The sequence below is a fragment of the Pristiophorus japonicus genome, chromosome 4 (assembly GCF_044704955.1).
Source record: "Pristiophorus japonicus isolate sPriJap1 chromosome 4, sPriJap1.hap1, whole genome shotgun sequence".
Taxonomy (NCBI): Eukaryota; Metazoa; Chordata; class Chondrichthyes; family Pristiophoridae; genus Pristiophorus; species Pristiophorus japonicus.
In genome coordinates, this window is record NC_091980.1 from 191656763 (window position 1) to 191676947 (window position 20185).

The 20185-nt window shown below is 49.1% G+C and overlaps 1 protein-coding gene across 10 annotated transcripts in view; it reads left to right on the forward strand.

Annotated features, from left to right (window-relative positions):
* The first annotated feature begins 1227 nt into the window (after nucleotides 1–1227).
* LOC139263213 (gephyrin) overlaps nucleotides 1228–20185 on the forward strand; it is a 903368-nt gene continuing 884410 nt past the window's right edge. For 2 of the 10 annotated variants that reach the window (XM_070878953.1, XM_070878963.1), the window contains exon 1: nucleotides 1228–1712. In XM_070878953.1, the coding sequence (XP_070735054.1) occupies nucleotides 1649–1712 (64 nt within the window). In that variant the 5' untranslated portion in view covers nucleotides 1228–1648. The remainder of the gene's footprint in view (nucleotides 1713–20185) is intronic. The other 8 variants (XM_070878956.1, XM_070878955.1, XM_070878961.1 and 5 more) reach the window with 6 other exon arrangements.

Here is a 20185-nt window from a genome sequence, read left to right on the forward strand (position 1 = left end):
AATCATTAGAGAGTGGGGAATAAAAGTTGCAGGGTAGGACCAATCGCCCTTTGCCGTATGTGGTTGTGTGAGTGAGTGGCGGTGCAGTGCCAGCTTCCTATCGGTGAGTGAGTGAATGCACGGTGCCCAGTGCAGCTCCCAGTGAGTGAGTGAGTGAATGCACAGTACCCAGTGCAGCTCCAGCTCCCTGTGAGTGAATGCATGGTGCCCAGTGCAGCTCCCAGTGAGTGAGTGAGTGAATGCACAGTACCCAGTGCAGCTCCAGCTCCCTGTGAGTGAATGCATGGTGCCCAGTGCAGCTCCCGAGTGAGTGAATGCACGGTGCCCAGTGCAGCTCCCTATCGGTGAGTGAGTGAATGCACGGTGCCCAGTGCAGCTCCCAGTGAGTGAGTGAGTGAATGCACAGTACCCAGTGCAGCTCCAGCTCCCTGTGAGTGAATGCATGGTGCCCAGTGCAGCTCCCGAGTGAGTGAATGCACGGTGCCCAGTGCAGCTCCCTATCGGTGAGTGAGTGAATGCACGGTGTCCAGTGCGGCTCCCAGTGAGTGAGTGAATGCACAGTACCCAGTGCAGCTCTAGCCAGTGAGTGAATGCACAGTACCCAGTGCAGCTCTAGCTCCCAGAGTGAATACATGGTACCCAGTGCAGTGCCAGCTCTCAGTGAGTGAATGCACGGTGCCCAGTGCAGCTCCCAGTGAGTGAATGCACAGTGCAGCTCCCTATCGGTGAGTGAATGCACGGTGCCCAGTGCGGCTCCCAGTGAGTGAGTGAATGCACAGTGCCCAGTGCACTGCCAGCTCCCTGTGAGTGAATGCACGGTGCCCAGTGCAGTGCCAGCTCTCAGTGAGTGAATGCACAGTGCCCAGTGCAGTGCCAGCTCTGTGAGTGAATGCACGGTGCCCAGTGCACTGCCAGCTCTCAGTGAGTGAATGCACGGTGCCCAGTGCAGTGCCAACTCTCAGTGAATGAATGTACAGTGCCCAGTGCAGTGCCAACTCTCAGTGAGTGAATGCACAGTGCCCAGTGCAGTGCCAGCTCCCTGTGAGTGAATGCACGGTGCCCAGTGCACTGTCAGCTCCCTGTGAGTGAATGCACGGTGCCCAGTGCAGTGCCAGCTCTCAGTGAGTGAATGCACGGTGCCCAGTGCAGTGCCAACTCTCAGTGAATGAATGCACGGTACCCAGTGCAGTGCCAGCTCTCAGTGTGTGACTGCACGGTGCCCAGTGCAGTGCCAGCTCTCAGTGAATGAATGTGCAGTGCCCAATGCAGTGCCAGCTCTCTGTGAGTGAATGCATGGTGCCCAGTGCAGTGCCAACTCTGTGAATGAATGCACGGTGCCCAGTGCAGTGCCAGCTCTCTGTGAGTGAATGCACGGTGCTCAGTGCAGTGCCAGCTCTCAGTGAATGAATGCACGATGCCCAGTGCAGTGCCAGCTCTCAGTGAGTGAATGCACGGCGCCCAGTGCAGTGCCAGCTCTCAGTGAGTTCTCGCCCGCCCGGTGCCCGGTGGCGGTGCAGCTCCAGCTCCAGCTCCCTGTCAGTGAGCGGCAGTGCGGCTCGATGCTGTCTGCGCTCCGCTGCTGCAGCCTCCGGACGCGTCGTGTGCCGCTGCTGCTCGGAGGCTTTTGCCGGATCCCGGAGTTGTAAACATGGCGACTGAGGGGCTACTTTTAACCAACCACAACCACCAGATCCGAGTGGGAGTGCTGACAGGTAACCGGGCCGCCGGCCTTCACCCTAACCCCAATCCGCGGCTCCATCTGCTGCCTTTTGCTTCAATGTCTCTTCACTGTGCGACCGGGGCTCGGCGCCGCTCTCCCGGCCCGGGACCGGGACCTGATCCCCGGGCTCGGAGCCGCTCTCCCGGCCCGGGATGCGGTGCTTGTGTGTGGCGGTGTACTGACCGGGGCTGGCGACGCGGTGTTTCAGCCCGCCTGCCCCCGGAAGAGGGAAAGCGGAGGCCGGGCCTCAGTCTCCGGGGTGTAGTTCAGGGTCGGGCCGGGTTAGCAGTGAATCGGGGATCTTCCCTGCCCGAGCCGAGCCTCTGACTGACAGACGGCCGCCGACCCGTCGCCCCACCGCGGGGCCCGGCGATAATCTCAGCCCGCGTCAGCCCGGGGAGCGGCCTGGAGCTCGGCCTCGGGAACAGGTTCCCGGTCCGGGGAGCGGCCTGGGATTTGCGGCCCGAGGGGGACGATTTACCGCGGGCTGAGCAGGTGTGGAGCCCCCTGCCTGGGGTGTGAGGGGAGCGGGTGTGGAGCCCCTTGCCCGGTGGGTGTGAGGGGAGCGGATGTGGAGCCCCCTGTCCGGTGGGTGTGAGGGGAGCGGGTGTGGAGCCCCCTGTCCGGTGGGTGTGAGGGGAGCGGGTGTGGAGCCCCTTGCCCGGTGGGTGTGAGGGGAGCGGGTGTGGAGCCCCTTGCCCGGGGGGTGTGAGGTGAGCAGGTGTGGAGCCCCCTGTCCGGTGGGTGTGAGGGGAGCGGGTGTGGAGCCCCTTGCCCGGGGGGTGTGAGGGGAGCGGGTGTGGAGCCCCCTGTCCGGTGGGTGTGAGGGGAGCGGGTGTGGAGCCCCTTGCCCGGGGGGTGTGAGGTGAGCAGGTGTGGAGCCCCCTGTCCGGTGGGTGTGAGGGGAACGGGTGTGGAGCCCCCTGTCCGGTGGGTGTGAGGGGAGCGGGTGTGGAGCCCCCTGTCCGGGGGGGGGGGTGTGAGGGGAGCAGGTGTGGAGACCCCTGCCTGGGGGGTGTGAGGGGAGCAGGTGTGGAGCCTCCAGCCCGGGGGGGTGAGGGGAGCAGGTGTGGAGCCCCCTGCCCGGGGGGTGAGGGGAGCGGGTGTGGAGCCCCCTGCCCGGGGGGGGGGGGGGTGAGGGGAGCGGGTGTGGAGCCTCCAGCCCGGGGAGTGAGGGGAGCGGGTGTGGAGCCCCTTGCCCGGGGGGTGTGAGGGGAGCAGGTGTGGAACCCCTTGCCCGGGGGGTGTGAGGGGAGCAGGTGTGGAGCCCCCTGTCCGGTGGGTGTGAGGGGAGCGGGTGTGGAGCCCCCTGTCCGGGGGGTGTGAGGGGAGCAGGTGTGGAGACCTTTGCCCGGGGGGTGTGAGGGGAGCAGGTGTGGAGCCCCCTGTCCGGGGGGGGGTGTGAGGGGAGCAGGTGTGGAGACCTTTGCCCGGGGGGTGTGAGGGGAGCAGGTGTGGAGCCCCCTGTCCGGGGGGGGGTGCGAGGGGAGCAGGTGTGGAGACCCCTGCCTGGGGGGTGTGAGGGGAGCAGGTGTGGAGCCTCCAGCCCGGGGGGTGTGTGAGGGGAGCGGGTGTGGAGCCTCCTGCCCAGCGGGTGTGCCCGGGGGATGTGTCTGAGGGGAGACACCCGGGCATGGTTGCAGCGGCTGTTTGTGCAGATATCGTGCGCCGGGCTGTTGTCGGCGGGAAATGTGAGCGGTGGGAAGGGCAAAGGAGCTTGGTGGCTTGCAGGGTTCCCGCCAGCCGTCAGCAGCTCCTCGCTCCTCCACATCTGACAGCTGTAGTAGATATTAATCACTTGGTGCGGTTTCAGACAGAGATTATTTTCTTAACGTTTAATTAATTTTTGTTGCCACTTTATTGTCCAAAGATCTTCCAACGTGCATTTCAGTGAGGGAGAGGAGGGCATTGAAGAAATAGAGTGATTGTAACGTTGGACCCTTACGTTTGCTTTTGCATAAGACTTCTGAGCTAGTGTTTCAACGGTGTAGCGTTAACGTTTAATATATACGTGTGTTAAATTGGGAAATTGCTTGTGGTTGGAACGTGGAGCCGAAGGGCGGTGCGCTGTTCCGAGCGGTGGTGCTGAAGCAGGAGCAGGACGTGCTCGAGTGAGATTTATGCACAGACCTGGAGGGATTTTGGCGATTTTTAATGGTTGGAATCGAATTATATATGTTGATTTTTTGGGAGCGATTGCATACAGCCCCCTTCCTAGTGCCGATTTTACCGTCGGAAGCGGGGAGGAGGGAAGAAAATAATAAATGATAGATCTATTTTAAATAAAATGAACACTGCGAGCTTTGGCATTCCGTGCAGGTGGAAGCCATCAATGACAGACTGGGGCTGCCAAGGTGAAAGGAGGCTATTAAAGCACCTTAAATCCTCCAGTTTCCTTATTTTGTGGGAAAATAGATTGAGGCAGCCCGCTGTGTTCGAAGAAATGTTATATCAATTCTCTTCACCACAAGTACCTGTTTCAGCAGATATGTGAGAAAGTCAATAAAACAGATATTTGCAATTGGACAAAGACCACCGAGAATGCCAAAAATGCCGTTTAATGCCTGGTTCCGCAGCAGATTAAAACTTATAGAAATTCGTCAGTACTAGTGAGTCAAACGGAGAGGTTCTGCGTTTTTATGAACCTAAACTTAGCAACTAGCCAATGCACTCTACAATCTCAACATCAAATGAGCTCCCCCGCAATATCAGCAACACAGTAACACTATAGAGGATGACCGTGTCACTCCGAGAGTGTAACTGTGCACGCTCAGTGTAACGGTAAATTATACCTAGCCACTTTTTCAGACTATGCTTCTAAACGAACAATGCATCTCTCAGTCGAACTTAAGCACAATTTGTGTTTATATATGATTGTTCACCAGTCATTGTTTCCACAAAGGATAACCCGTTAATTATAAATTGACAGGATAGAAAGTTTGTTCAATTTAAGCTTTTTCCATTTTTAATTTAACCTTCCAATCTGTGATGATTTGTTTTCTTATTATTTGGAAGTGTGGTTTAGTAATTTTCAAAGCCACACGACAGGTCTTTATATCGAGCACTGCATCACCAGGATGCCTTTTCAACCGTCTTATTACTGCGTCCCCAAAACACACACATGTGAAATTTGTTCCGACTGTTTGTTTTCGTGAGTCATATCAGTTATCCCGAGTTTTGCGCACGGAATTAAATTGGTATGTAGCGAATAAATCCCACAAAATATTCCAGCCGGCCGAGAACAGCTTGACATTACTTGTATCATTTCTGACATCTCGTTCCCGCCGCCAATTGGCACACCGCGAGTTTTGTATTGGTCCACAGCCACATGTTATTGTTGAACAGATGGACGAGGCATTATTTATTTTCTTTGTATGTATTTTTGAAAATAAGGATTTGGGCATTTAAGTGTCAACATTTTGGCGGCTCAGATGATCTTGAAACCTATCTTGCAGTTTATCATGAAACGTTAACCATGGGTACTCTTTGATTCTTGTGTGACGATCTGTAAATGTGGAAACCAGGAGATGCTTGGTGCAGTTGGGTTGCCTCTCTGTGTTGGACATTGGGACAGAGTCGAGGGAAATTTATTCTGCACTTGCTTGTGCTGTACCTGAGTGTTTGAAGATGACATTTACCAGTGCGGTTTCTCAGCACTAACATCCTCCAGCTTGTTTGAGCACAGAAAGCTGTGTTGAAACAACGTGAGGACCCCTTAAACCTTGAAATTCCCTCGCTAAACCTCTCCGCACTCTTCCTCTTTTTCCTTTAAGGTGCTCCTTAAAACCTACCTCTTTGACCAAGCTTTTGGCCTATCCTAATATTATGTGGCTCGCTGTCTGATAACGCCCATGTGAAACGCCCTGTGACTTACGTTAAAGGCGCTACATAAATGCAGGTTGTTGTTGAGTGAGCTATAGGTCAAACTTACTGAATAAACCTCAAAATAACCACGATCCTGTTTATACCGCTCAGTTTACTGGAACTGCCTGAAAGCTGTTTCTGTGCATGAGATAAGCTGTGATCGTAAGCTCCTCTTCACGTCACCACCGGAGAGCTGAATGCTACTCAAGAAATGACAAATCTAATTTGTTTACATATAAATTATGTGACGGCATATCTGAAACGCATGTTCCTTCTGCGAGCAATAGCAACTATGTAACTCCCGAATAGTGGGTATTGCATTCTAGGGCTTTTCTTCGTGACCCAAAAAAATGTAAAACAACCTCATGAAGCAAATTATTGTCATAGTTTGACTAGCGCTTATATGGTGATCGCTTTCTGTTTTGCAATACCCTGGAAAGTTCGGGAATATTTGTACTGGAGGTCGATGTCCTGTAATTTGCTCACTGGAGAGGCTACAAGTAAAGGAATGCAGCTTTGAGCTTGTTATTAGGTATTGACCTTGAAGAATTATGTTTGGCTCAATATTGATCAAACAGCATTTGTGTAATCTTGTTGGCGGTTAGAAGTTTTTTTTGAGGGGGAATTGGGATCAGCTTAATAGCGGGGACATTTTTTTTCTATTTTTATGCTGCTGGCACTCGGAAATGCTTAAGGGAGTTGCCGTGGTTACAGCTGACGCTTCCCGATAGTGGGAGTGAGCACACGACTGTTCATTATTAGGTTGCTCAGAAGTATTTATAGTTCTGTTATTTCATTTGTGGGAGGTCACATGCACATGTTAGGCGCTGCTGCATCTATTTAATGGGGGGAAAAAAAGTCTATACTGAACATCTGCTTTTGAGGATCCGTACATTTTTCTAATGAGTTATTGGGACTCACCAATCATATTGCACAACTCGCAACACCAGTAACTGGAACTACCTTGTCAAACTGTGGTGCGCTGTGTGTTGGGACCAGATAGTGCTACCCCCACCCATAGCCTTGTACTCCAGGGGCGAGCCCAATTCACACCCAGTGTTCTAAGGCCCAACATGGAGAACACATGTGCAGGAGGAAAAGGGTATCTCTATGTTGAAGGGTTCACCCATATCCCACATCACCCCACCCTACAGCCCTCCTCTGTTGCTGGTTCCGGCTCTGACCACAGTCTGCTCTCCAGCCCATTGCCTCCCATGACATCGTGGCTCTGTTTCAGGCTCTCGCCGCTCCGTTCTCGTTGCGGGATATCGTAAGTGGAAAGGGCAGTCGCTGCAGATGACTGAAACAGGACGGAGTCAGCAATGAACCCTGGGGTAATAGAACAAGCAGCCGCAGCACAGATAAACAGAGAGAGAGAGAGAGAGAGAGAGAGAGAAGGGGATGACAACAGGGACCTGGGACCACGCTAACAGAGAGAAAATCAGACGAGGGCACATATTAAGGAGAGTAGGAACCACAAGGAGAGAAACAGAAAGATAGGAGAGTGTAATAAACAAAGAAGAAAGTCAGATGTAACCTATGTGGAGTCCACAAAGCAGCTTTTTCAGGAGATCCCCAAATCTTTAGCAGAGCTATCTAACCACACCACCTGCAGCAGAGAAGTTCCCCTGATTTTCAAATAGTCACTGGCTAGAAAGGGCAAAGGGTGAGAGTCGCAGATCCAGTCTGCCCCAAGGACGCACTCCACTGCTCCCAGTCCCACGTCCGGACAAAGGAGCAAGAGACAATTGCAATAATTGTCAGCCACAGAACAAAATGAACGCACTACTCTTTCTCTTTTCCTCTTCTAACATAAATAATATAATATTACACATATAACACAGTGCGTTACTGCCCAAGTGTCCTAGGCCCAACCATCTTCCTGAGCTGCTCCATCATAAGGTCAGAAGTGGGGACATTCACTGATGATTGTACAGTGTTCAGTTCCATTCACAACTCCTCAGATAATGAAGCAGTCCATGTCCGCATGCAGCAAGGCTTGGACAACATTCAGGCTTGGGCTGATTACTGGCAAGTAACATTTGCGCCACACAAGTGCCAGGCAGTGACCATCTCCAACAAGAGAGCATTTAGTCACCTCCCCATGACATTCAACAGCATTACCATTGTTGAATTCCCTACTATCAACATCCTGGGGGTAACCATTGACCGTAAACGTAAACGTAGGCCAGAGGCTGGGTATTCTGAGGCGAGTGACTCCCTTGTTGATTCCCCAAAGCCTTTCCACTATCTACAAGGCGCAAGTCAGGAGTGTGATGGAACACTCTACACTTGCCTAGATGAGTGCAGCTCCAACAATACTCAAGAAGCTCAGCACAATCCAGGACAAAGCAACCCACTTGATTGGCATCCTATCCACCACTTTAAACGTTCATTCCCTCCAGCGTCGGCGCACCGTGGCTGCAGTGTGTACCATCTACAAGTTGCAGTGCATCAACTCACCAAGGCTTATTTGACAGCACCTCCCAAACCCGCAACCTCTACCACCTAGAAACACAAGGGCAGCAGGCGCATGGGAACACTCCCACCTTCAAGTTCCCCACCAAGTTACACACCATCCTGACTTAGAAATATATCGCCTTTCCTTCATCGTCGCTGGGTCAAAATCCTGGAATTCCCTCCCTAACAGCAACTGTGGGAGTACCTTCACCACACAGACTGGAGAAGTTCAATAGGTGACTGACCACCACTTTCTCAAGGGCACTTAAACATAGAAACATAGAAAATAGGTGCAGGAGTAGGCCATTCGGCCCTTCGAGCCTGCACCGCCATTCAATGAGTTCATGGCTGAACATACAACTTAAGGATGGGCAATAATTGCTGGCCTTGCCAGTGATGCCCACAACCCGTGAATGAATAAAAAGAAGTTATCCCCGGGCAGTGTTCCGGGAGATCTAATTATCTTTATCATCAAATTCTTGTGCCTTTTGTCAGGCCATTTACAATATAACCAACGAGTCTGCCATTTAAGTGCTCCCTTCTGATGAGTTATTTCCTCACTCCATTCATATTGCGTAAAACCTTTCAAACATTCTGGTGAGGTACAACCACCCCATCCCACATCCTTCAAAGGAACACTTCTGCCATCTGAAAACAAGAAACTGATTAAAAATGGCCCTAAAGCAGCTTTTCTCCACTTTGTATTGTCTTGTTTCAAACCTCCCTGTTGTCGGTGCCTTGGCCTCCTTGTCGCTCTCTCTCTCTTGCTGTGTAGAAACCATTGACCTTGAACGATGCCTGGATTAATTCCAGCACTGCTCCCTCAGCTGTTCCTGTGGCTGGGACTCCTGGTCGCTGCAGTGCACGGTGTGATCCCCCTATAAACTAGGCAACAGCAGGCACTAAATGTCTATCTCGGGCTTTGGCGGCAACGTCAAAAAAAATCTATTCCAGGCCACATGGACTGCTCTGCAATAACACCAGTGGGAATTTCTAGGGTTGAATACATAGTGTCAGCTGTGGCTCAGTGGATAGCACACTTGCCTCTGAGTCAGAAGGTTGTGGGTTCATGTTCCACTCCAGGGACTTGAGCACATAAATCTAGGCTGACACTCCAGTGCAGTGCTGAGGGTGTACTGCACTTTTGGAGGTGCTGTCTTTTGGATGAGACATTAAACCGAGGCCCCGTCTGCTCTTTCAGGTCGACATAAAAGATCCCATCGAAGAAGAGCAGGGGCGTTATCCCCGGTATCCTGGCCAATATTTATCCCTCAATCAATATAACAAAACTGATTATCTGATCCTGATCATTATCACATTGCTGTTTGTGGGCGCTTGCCGTGTGTAAATTGACTGCCGCGGTTCCCACTTTACAACAGTGACTACACTCCAAAAGTACTTCATTGGGTGAAAGGCATTATATAAATGCAAGTCTTTAATTTTTTTAATTAAAAAAATTGAGCTATTGTGTGAATTGAGATGTGGCACGAATGCAGCATGCACAAACATGTCAGTTGTAATTTTAAAGAAAAAGTTAAGTCCAACTACAATATGTCAGTCCTGTACGGTTGTGTTAGGAATATTTATACCACACTTGACGACTTTCCAGGTTATTGTTTTTCCAAATTTCCAGCATCCACAGTTTTTTTGTATTTGTTACAGTTGAAAATAGATGGCACAATCTGAGGACAAAATAATTCTATAGCAGAGCCAGAGGAACCATTCTGCAATCTATGCTACAGTTCAGTTTTAATTGATGTTTCACTTTTGGCTTTTACCTAAAGTCGCAATAAGTTGAATAGGTGCCGAGGAACTGTGGGATACAATCAATATCCCATTCAGATCCGATTGCATTCATGGGGCTAATAGTTTTGGAGGGAAGTCCCTAGTTAGCAACTGCTGCTGCTGCAATTACTTTAAATGACTTTAAATTAGTCTAAATTCAGCCAATTACACCAGAGCAGGACACACGGGTGGCTTCAATTGACTGTTGGTCACAGGTCACATGGACCTCAGGCAGATCAAAGCAGTCAGTTAAAGCCAAATAAAATAAGAACATAAGAATTAGGAACAGAAGTAGGCCATCTAGCCCCTCGAGCCTGCCCCGCCATTCAATAAGATCATGGCTGATCTGGTCGTGGACTCAGCTCCACTTACCCGCCCTCTCCCCGTAACCCTTAATTCCCTTATTGCTTAAAAATCTATCTATCTTTGACTTGAAAACATTCAATGAGCCAGCCTCAACTGCTTTCTTGGGCAGAGAATTCCACAGATTCACAACCCTCTGGGAGAAGAAATTCTTTCTCAACTCGGTTTTAAATTGGCTCCTCCGTATTTTGAGGCTGTGCCCCCTAGTTCTAATCTCCCCCACCAATGGAAACAACCACTCTGCCTCGATCTTGTCTATCCCTTTCATGATTTTAAATGTTTCTATAAGATCACCCCTCATCCTTCTGAACCAAACCCCGGAACCTCCCTCGGGGGCCGGCGCCTCACAACTTGAGCCGCCTCGGGGAAATCCCCTCCGTGCCCTTCATTTCCGCGCGGAGGGGTTTCCTGTACGGGCTGCTCCTGCACACTCTCAACTTTGCCATCCTCGCCGGCTGTCCGGACACGCCATGGCGTACCATCTTGCCGTCCGGAGGAGGCGGGGGTCCCCGATGGAGGGCACTCTACGCAGGGGTCCTCCTACTATTCATCGGGGACTTGGCCTGGAGGGTGGTGCACGGAGCAGTGCCGTGCAACAAATTTTTAAGCCGGTTCACGGACTCCCAGGCCGCCTGCAATTTCTGCGGTCTGGAAGAGTCAGTGTTCCATGTTTTTATGGAATGCACAAGGTTGCAGCCCCTGTTTTATTATTTGAAGGGGCTGCTCCTGAAATTCTGGCTGCACTTCAGTTCCACTCTCCTGATCTTTGGGCACCCTGTGCGGAGGGGAGCGGGTAGGTCCGAAGGCCTCCTCGTAGGACTGCTCCTGGGCACGGCCAAGGGTGCCATCAGCCGGTCCAGGCAGCGGGCGGTCGAGGGGGTCGTTCAACCTGACTGCCTGCCTCTCTTCCGCTCTTACATCCGGTCCAGGGTGTCCTTGGAGATGGAGCACGCGGTGTCCACCGGTACGCTCGCGGCCTTCCGCGAGAGGTGGGCACCGGAGGGACTGGAGTGCATCATCACGCCCGGCAACCAAATTTTAATTTGATTTTACGTTTTAAAGTTTAATTTGTTTTAATTGCCGGTGCTTTTAGTGTCCCCTTCCCTTTTATAGGGGGCACTGGGGAAAAATTGTGATTTTAGTGCCCAAAAAAAAACCAAAAAAAAGAAAAACACAAAAAAAAACAAAAAAAGGAAAAAAAGAGCCTTGTAAATGTCTGCTGTGTCACCCAGGTCGGGTGGCACGGTTTAATGTTTTATGTTTTGCAGGTAGACTCTAAAAGAGTTTCATGCACAAGGAAGCCGCCTCGGGGAAATCCCCTCCGTGCCTTTCAGTTCCGCGCGGAGGGATTTCCTGTACGGGCTGCTCCTGCACACTCTCAACTTTGCCATCCTCGCCAGCCGTCCGGACACGCCATGGCGTACCATCTTGCCGTCCGGAGGAGGCGGGGGTCCCCGATGGAGGGCACTCTACGCAGGGGTCCTCCCACTATTCATCGGGGACTTGGCCTGGAGGGTGGTGCACGGAGCAGTGCCGTGCAACAAATTTTTAAGCCGGTTGACGGACTCCCAGGCCGCCTGCAATTTCTGCGGTCTGGAAGAGTCCGTGGTCCATGTTTTTATGGAATGCACAAGGTTGCAGCCCCTGTTTTATTATTTGAAGGGGCTGCTCCTGAAATTCTGGCTGCACTTCAGTCCCACTCTCCTGATCTTTGGGCACCCTGTGCGGAGGGGAGCGGGTAGGTCCGAAGGCCTCCTCGTAGGACTGCTCCTGGGCACAGCCAAGGGTGCCATCAGCCGGTCCAGGCAGCGGGCGGTCGAGGGGGTCGTTCAACCTGACTGGCTGCCTCTCTTCCACTCTTACATCCGGTCCAGGGTGTCCTTGGAGATGGAGCACGCGGTGTCCACCGGTACGCTCGCGGCCTTCCGCGAGAGGTGGGCACCGGAGGGACTGGAGTGCATCATCACGCCCGGCAACCAAATTTTAATTTGATTTTACGTTTTAAAGTTTAATTTGTTTTAATTGCCGGTGCTTTTAGTGTCCCCCTCCCCTTTTATAGGGGGCACTTGGAAAAATGTGATTTTAGCGCCCAAAAAAAAACCCCAAAAAAAGAAAAACAAAAAAAAAACACAAAAAAGGAAAAAAAAAAGGGGCCTTGAAAATGTCTGCTGTGTCATCCAGGGCAGGTGGCACGGTTTAATGTTTATGTTTTTTTCAGGTAAACTCAAAAAGAGTTTCATGCACAAGGACCCCCAGGTCCCTTTGCACCACAGCATGTTGTAATTTCTCCCCATTCAAATAATATTCCCTTTTACTCTTTTTTTCCCCAAGGTGGATGACCTTACACTTTCCGACATTGTATTCCATCTGCCAAACCTTAGCCCATTCGCTTAACCTATCCAAATCTCCTTGCTGTCTCTCTGAGTCCTCTACACAACCCGCTTTCCCACTAATCTTAGTGTCGTCTGCAAATTTTGTTGCACTACACTCTGTCCCCTCTTCTAGGTCATCTATGTATATTGTAAACAGTTGTGGTCCCAGCACTGATCCCTGTGGCACACCACTAACCACTGATTTCCAACCGGAAAAGGACCCATTTATCCCGACTCTCAGCTTTCTGTTCGCCAGCCAATTCTCTATCCGTGCTAATACATTTCCTCTGACTCCGCGTACCTTTATCTTCTGTAGTAACCTTTTGTGTGGCACCTTATCGAATGCCTTTTGGAAATCTAAATACACCACATCCATCGGTACACCTCTATCCACCATGCTCGTTATATCCTCAAAGAATTCCAGTAAGTTTGAACATGATTTCCCTTTCATGAATCCATGCTGCGTCTGCTTGATTGCACTATTCCTATCCAGATGTCCCGCTATTTCTTCCTTAATAGTTTCAAGCATTTTCCCCACTACAGATGTTAAACTAACCGGCCTATAGTTACCTGCCTTTTGCCTGCCCCCTTTTTTAAACAGAGGCGTTATATTAGTTGCTCTCCAATCCGCTGGTACCTCCCCAGAGTCCAGAGAATTTTGGTAGATTATAACGAATGCATCTGCTATAACTTCCGCCATCTCTTTTAATACCCTGGGATGTATTTCATCAAGACCAAGAGCATTGAATCAGCCAATTGAAGATTGTCTCATTTTCTGGCAATCCACCCCTTTGTGTGATGCTGGAGGATGCCCTGTTCCAGTCACCAATCATTTCAGCCAAACCGATGCAGTGCCCAACCCATTGAAAGAATCTGAAGTGTGCTTCATGACCCTTTGGGTAACCTGTACTTCATTGTGGCTTTGACTTAGGGGGCGCACCTGAGGAATCCAGTGTCATAACACCTTGGCGTGGCATTTCCACTAGGGGCACGATCAGCAGAATGTGCTGGACACTGAACCGGTCTTGCCGAGGTGCAGTCATGCTTGGGTCTCTGCAAATTCATTAGCATAAATACAAATGTTAAATCTCCCATGAATCAGCGCAATCAAGCAGTGTATCGATCGTAAGTGATTGTTGACTGGAACAGGGCATCCTCCAGCATCACACAGAGGGTGGAATTGGCAGGAAATTAGCCAGTCTTCAACTGACTGATTCAAAGCTCTTAGTCTTGCTTTTTAATTGACTGCTTTGATTGGCCTTTGGTCCATATGACCTATGACCAATTGAAGTCACACAGGTATGTCCTGTTCTTCTGTAATTGACAGAATTTAGACCAATTTAAACTGAATTTAAAGTAATTTCAGCAGCCGGAGAACAAGACCTGGGTCAGGGCTCAATTAAGTGCTAGTCATTGTAAGCGCAGGTGATTAATGCTGGACTACAGGTGCCTGTGTGTCCGAGATCCTGGGTATAGTGTGACGAAAACCCCCGAACAGGCGCAATTGACGGAATCTCAGGATTCCGAGCAGTTTTGTGGCGGGGACTGCTTCGGGTGAATGAACTGTTGAACCTGTGTAAAAGGCCGCGGATACTCCAGTGTAGAGTGATTTTGGGCGCAAGGCACTTAGTTAAAATTCTGCAATCTTTAGCGCTATTTCAACCGATTCCACCCAGACGACGCTGATATTTGGGCGGAAATCATGCAAAAACTGCATGCCCTTGTGTATTTCTTTCCACATCTACTCATTTAGGATAGCCTTGATTTATCACAGCCTTCACTTCCAACTCAATACTTTTAGGAAATGCTGGATTCTTGTATTGAAATTAAAAACACTTGCATTGATATAGCGCCTTTCACGACCTCATGACATTCCAAAACACTTCATAGCCAATGAAGTACTTTTTTTGAAGTGTAGTCACTGTTGTAATGTAGGAAATGTACAGCCTTGGTGGAGGGGTCAATTACGAGGGGGCATCGTTTTTAGGTGGTTGCTGGAAGGTTCAGAGGGGATTTGAGGGGAAGCTTCTTCACGCAGAGGAGTCACGCTTGATTACAGAAAGGTCTCACAAACAGCATTGTGATCATAGCCAGATAATCTGTTTCAGGTATTAATTGAGGGATAAACTTTGGCCTGGATAGCGGGGGAACTCCCCTGCTCTATGAGAGGGCAGACGGAGCCTCAGATTAACATCATCCGAAAGATGGCACCTCCAACAGTTCAGTACTTCCTCCGTGCTGCACTGAAATGTCAGCATAGATTATGTGCTCAAGTCTCTGGAGTAGGGCTCACAACCATCTGACACCGAGGTGAGAGTGCTACCATTGTCCTGTCAGACTACTTCCCTAGCTGGCGTAAAAATAAAAAGGGGAAGGTGGCTCAACCGTGGCTAACAGGGGAATTTAGAGAGAGTGTTAAATCCAAGGAAGAGGCATATAAATTGGCCAGAAAAAGCAGGAAACCTGAGGACTGGGAGAAATTTAGAATCCAGCAGAGGAAGACTAAGGAGGGGGAAAATAGAGTATGAGAGTAAGCTTGCAGGGAATATAAAAACTGACTGCAAAAGCTTCTATAGATATGTGAAGAGAAAAAGATTAGTGAAGACTTATGTAGGTCCCTTGCAGTCAGAATCAGGTGAATGGGGAACAAGGAAATGGCAGACCAACTGAACATACACTTTGGTTCTATCTTCACGAAGGAAGACACGAACAACCTCCCAAAAATAATAGGGGACCGAGGGTCTACCAAGAAGGAGGAACTGAAGGAAATCCTTATTAGTCAGGAAGTTGTATTGGGGAAATTGATGGGATTGAAGGCCGATAAAACCTCAGGGCCTGATAGTCTGCATCCCGGAGTACTTAAGGAAGTGGCCCTAGAAATAGTAGATGCATTGGTGGTCATTTTCCAACATTCTATAGACTCTGGATCAGTTCCTATGGATTGGAGGGTAGCTAATGTAACCCCACTTTTTAAAAAAGGAGGGAGAGAGAAAACAGGGAATTATAGACTGGTTAGCCTGACATCGGTAGTAGGAAAAATGTTGGAATAAATTATTAAAGATGTAATAGCAGCGCATTTGGAAAGCAGTGACAGGATCGGTCAAGTCGGCATGGATTTATGAAAGGGAAATCATGCTTGACAAATCTTCTAGAATTTTTTGAGGATGTAACTAGTAGAGTGGACAGTGGATGTGATGTATTTGAACTTTCAAAAGGCTTTTGACAAGGTCCCACACGAGATTAGTGTGCAAAGTTAAAGCACATGGTATTGGGGGTAATGTATTGACGTGGATAGAGAACTGGTTGGCAGACAGGAAGCAAAGAGTAGGAATAAACGGGTCCTTTTCTGAATGGCAGGCAGTGACTAGTGTGGTGCCGCAGGGTTCAGTGCTGGGAACCCAGCTACTTACAATATACATCAATGATTTAGATGAAGGAATTGAATGTAATATCTCCAAGTTTGCGGATGACACTAAGCTGGGTGGCAGTGTGAGCTGAGAGGAGGATGCTAAGAGGCTGCAGGGTGACTTGGACAGGTTAGGTGAGTGGGCAAATGCATGGCAGATGCAGTATAATGTGGATAAATGTGAGGTTATCCACTTTGGTGGCAAAAACAGGAAGGCAGAATATTATCTGAATGGTGACAGATTAGGAAAAGGGGAGGTGCAATGAGACCTGGGTGTCATGGTACATCAGTCATTGAAAGTTGACATGCAGGTATAGAAGGCAGTGAAGAAGGCAAATGACATGTTGGCCATCAGAGCGAGAGGATTTGAGTATAGGAGCAGGGAGGTCTTACTGCAGTTGTACAGGGCCTTGGTGAGGCCACATCTTGAATATTGTGTACAGTTTTGGTCTCCTAATCTGAGGAAGGACATTCTTGCTATTGAGGGAGAGCAATGAAGATTCATCAGACTGATTCCCGGGATGGCAGGACTGACATATGAAGAAAGACTGGATCGACTAGGCTTATATTCACTGGAATTTAGAAGAATGAGAGGGGATCTCATAGAAACATATAAAATTATGACGGGATTGGACAGGTTAGATGCAGGAAGAATGCTCCCGATATTGGGGAAGTCCAGAACCAGGGGTCACAGTCTAAGGATAATGGTAAGCCATTTAGGACCGAGATGAGGAGAAATTTCTTCACTCAGAGAATTGTGAACCTGTGGAATTCTCTACCACAGAAAGTTGTTGAGGCCAGTTCGTTAGATATATTCAAAAGGGAGTTAGATATGGCCCTTATGGCTAAAGGGATCAAGGGATGTGGAGAGAAAGCAGGAATGGGATACTGAGATGAAAGATCAGCCATGATTATATTGAATGGTGGCGCTGGCTCGAAGGGCCGAATGACCTATTCCTGAACCTGTTTTCTATGTTTCTATATTGAGGCAAGGCTGACACCCGAGTGAAGTAGGGGATATACTTGCTTTCAAGTCTTGAGTGACAGAAGTAATTCCATTGAAGTTCAGCAAAAGTTGCATTAAGACAGCTTTACAAGGAGTTGTTACAGAGCTGACACACAATCGCTCGATATGTTCATTAGTAGTTACAGTTTTTGATCCGAGATAAACTGATTATTCGGCAAGATCTTTCATCACAGTCTTTCGCCAGTACATCAAAAGAAATTATAGTTTGTAAAAAAAAAACACTCCTTTTATAATAGGATAAACACTGGGGGATAAAAACTGGGAAAAACAGTGGGGGATGGACACTTGGGTAAACACTGGGATAAACACTGGGGGATCAACGTTGGGATAAACAGTGGGGAATAAACACTGGGGGATAGACACTGGGGGATAGACACTGGGGGATAGACACTGGGGGATAGACACTGGTATAAACACCGGGATAAACACTGGGGGATAAACACGGAGATAGACACTGAGGGATAAACACTGTGGATAAACAATGGGGGATAAACACTGGGATAGACACTGGGGTATAAACACTGAGGGATAAACACTGGGGGATAAACACGGAGGATAAACACTGGGATCAACACTGGGGGATAAACACCGGGGCAAACACTGGGATAAACACTGGGGATAAACACTGGGATAAACACTGGGGGGCAAACCCTGGGGGATAAATCCTGGGGGATAGACATTGGGGGATAAACACTGTGGATAAACACTGGGGATAAACACTGTACTGGATAAATACTGGGGGATAAACACTGGGGGATAAACACTGTGGATAAACACTGGGGCTAAACACTGGGGGATATGCGCTGGGGATAAACACTGCGGGATAAACACTGCGGGATAAACACTGGGGGATAAACACTGTACTGGATAACACTGGGTATAAACACTGGACAGACACTGGGGGATAAACACTGGGGATAAACACTGGGGGGTAAACACTGGGATAAAAACTGGGGATAAAAACTGGGGATAAACACTTGGGGATAAATACTGGGTGATAAACACTAGGGGATAAACACTGGGTGATAAACACTGGGGATAACACTGGGGGGTAAACACTGGGATAAAAACTGGGGATAAACACTTGGGGATAAACAATGGGATAAAAACTGGGGATAAACATTGGGGATACACACTGGGGGATAAACACTGGGATAAACACTGTGGACAAACACTGTGATAAACACTGGGGATAAACATTGGGGGATAAACACTGGGATAAACACTGGGGATAAACACTGGGGGATAAACACTGTGGATAAACACTGTGATAAACACTGGATAAACACTGGGGATAAACATTGGGGGATAAACACTTGAGGATAAACACTGGGGGATAAATACTGGGATAAGCACTGGGGGATAAGCACTAGGATAAACACTGGGGATAGACACTGGGGGATAAACACTGGGGGATAAACACTGGGGGATAAACATTGGGATCAACACTGGGGGATAAACACCGGGATAAAAATTGGGATAAACACTGGGGAGCAAACACTGGGTGATAAACACTGGGGGATAAACACCGGGGCAAACACTGGGATAAACACTGGGGGATAAGCACTAGGATAAACACTGGTGGATAGACACTGGGGGATAAACACTGGCGGATAAACACGGGGATAAACACTGGGGAATAAACGCTGGGGATAAACACTGGGGGATAAACACTGTACTGGATAAACACTGGGGGATAAACACTGGGTATAAACACTGTGGACAGACACTGGCGGATAAACACTGGGATAAAAACTGGGGATAAGCACTGGGGGATAAAAACTGGGGATAAACATTGGGGATAAACACTGGGGGATAAACACTGGGGGCAGACACTGGGTGATAAATACTGGGTGATAAACACTGGGGGATAAACACTGGGGGATAAACACCGGGGCAAACACTGGGATAAACACTGGGGGATAAGCACTAGGATAAACACTGGTGGATAGACACTGGGGGATAAACACTGGCGGATAAACACGGGGATAAACACTGGGGAATAAACGCTGGGGATAAACACTGGGGGATAACACTGTACTGGATAAACACTGGGGGATAAACACTGGGTATAAACACTGTGGACAGACACTGGGGGATAAACACTGGGATAAAAACTGGGGATAAGCACTGGGGGATAAAAACTGGGGATAAACATTGGGGATAAACACTGGGGGATAAACACTGGGGGCAGACACTGGGTGATAAATACTGGGTGATAAACACTGGGGGATAAACACTGGGGGATAAACACCGGGGCAAACACTGGGATAAACACTGGGGGATAAGCACTAGGATAAACACTGGTGGATAGACACTGGGGGATAAACACTGGCGGATAAACACGGGGATAAACACTGGGGAATAAACGCTGGGGATAAACACTGGGGGATAAACACTGTACTGGATAAACACTGGGGGATAAACACTGGGTATAAACACTGTGGACAGACACTGGGGGATAAACACTGGGATAAAAACTGGGGATAAGTACTGGGGGATAAAAACTGGGGATAAACATTGGGGATAAACACTGGGGGATAAACACTTGGGGATAAACACTGGGGACAGACACTGGGGGATAAATACTGGGTGATAAACACTGGGGGATAAACACTAGGGGATAAACAGTTGGGATAAACACTGGGTGATAAACACTGGGGATAACACTGGGGGGTAAACACTGGGATAAAAACTGGGGATAAGCACTGGGGGATAAACACTTGGGGATAAACAATGGGATAAAAACTGGGGATAAACATTGGGGATACACACTGGGGGATAAACACTGGGATAAACACTGTGATAAACACTGGATAAACACTGGGGATAAACATTGGGGGATAAACATTGGGGGATAAACACTGGGGATAAACACTGGGGGATAAACACTGTGGATAAACACTGGGGATAAACACTTGAGGATAAACACTTGAGGATAAACACTGGCAGATAAACACTGGGGGATAAACACCGGGGCAAACACTGGGGATAAACACTGGGGGATAAACATTGGGATCAACACTGGGTGATAAACACCGGGGCAAACACTGGCATAAACACTGGGGGATAAGCACTAGGATAAACACTGGGGATAGACACTGGGGGATAAACATTGGGGGTAAACACTGTGGGATAAACACTGTGGGATAAACACTGTGGATAAACACTGGGGGATAAACATTGGG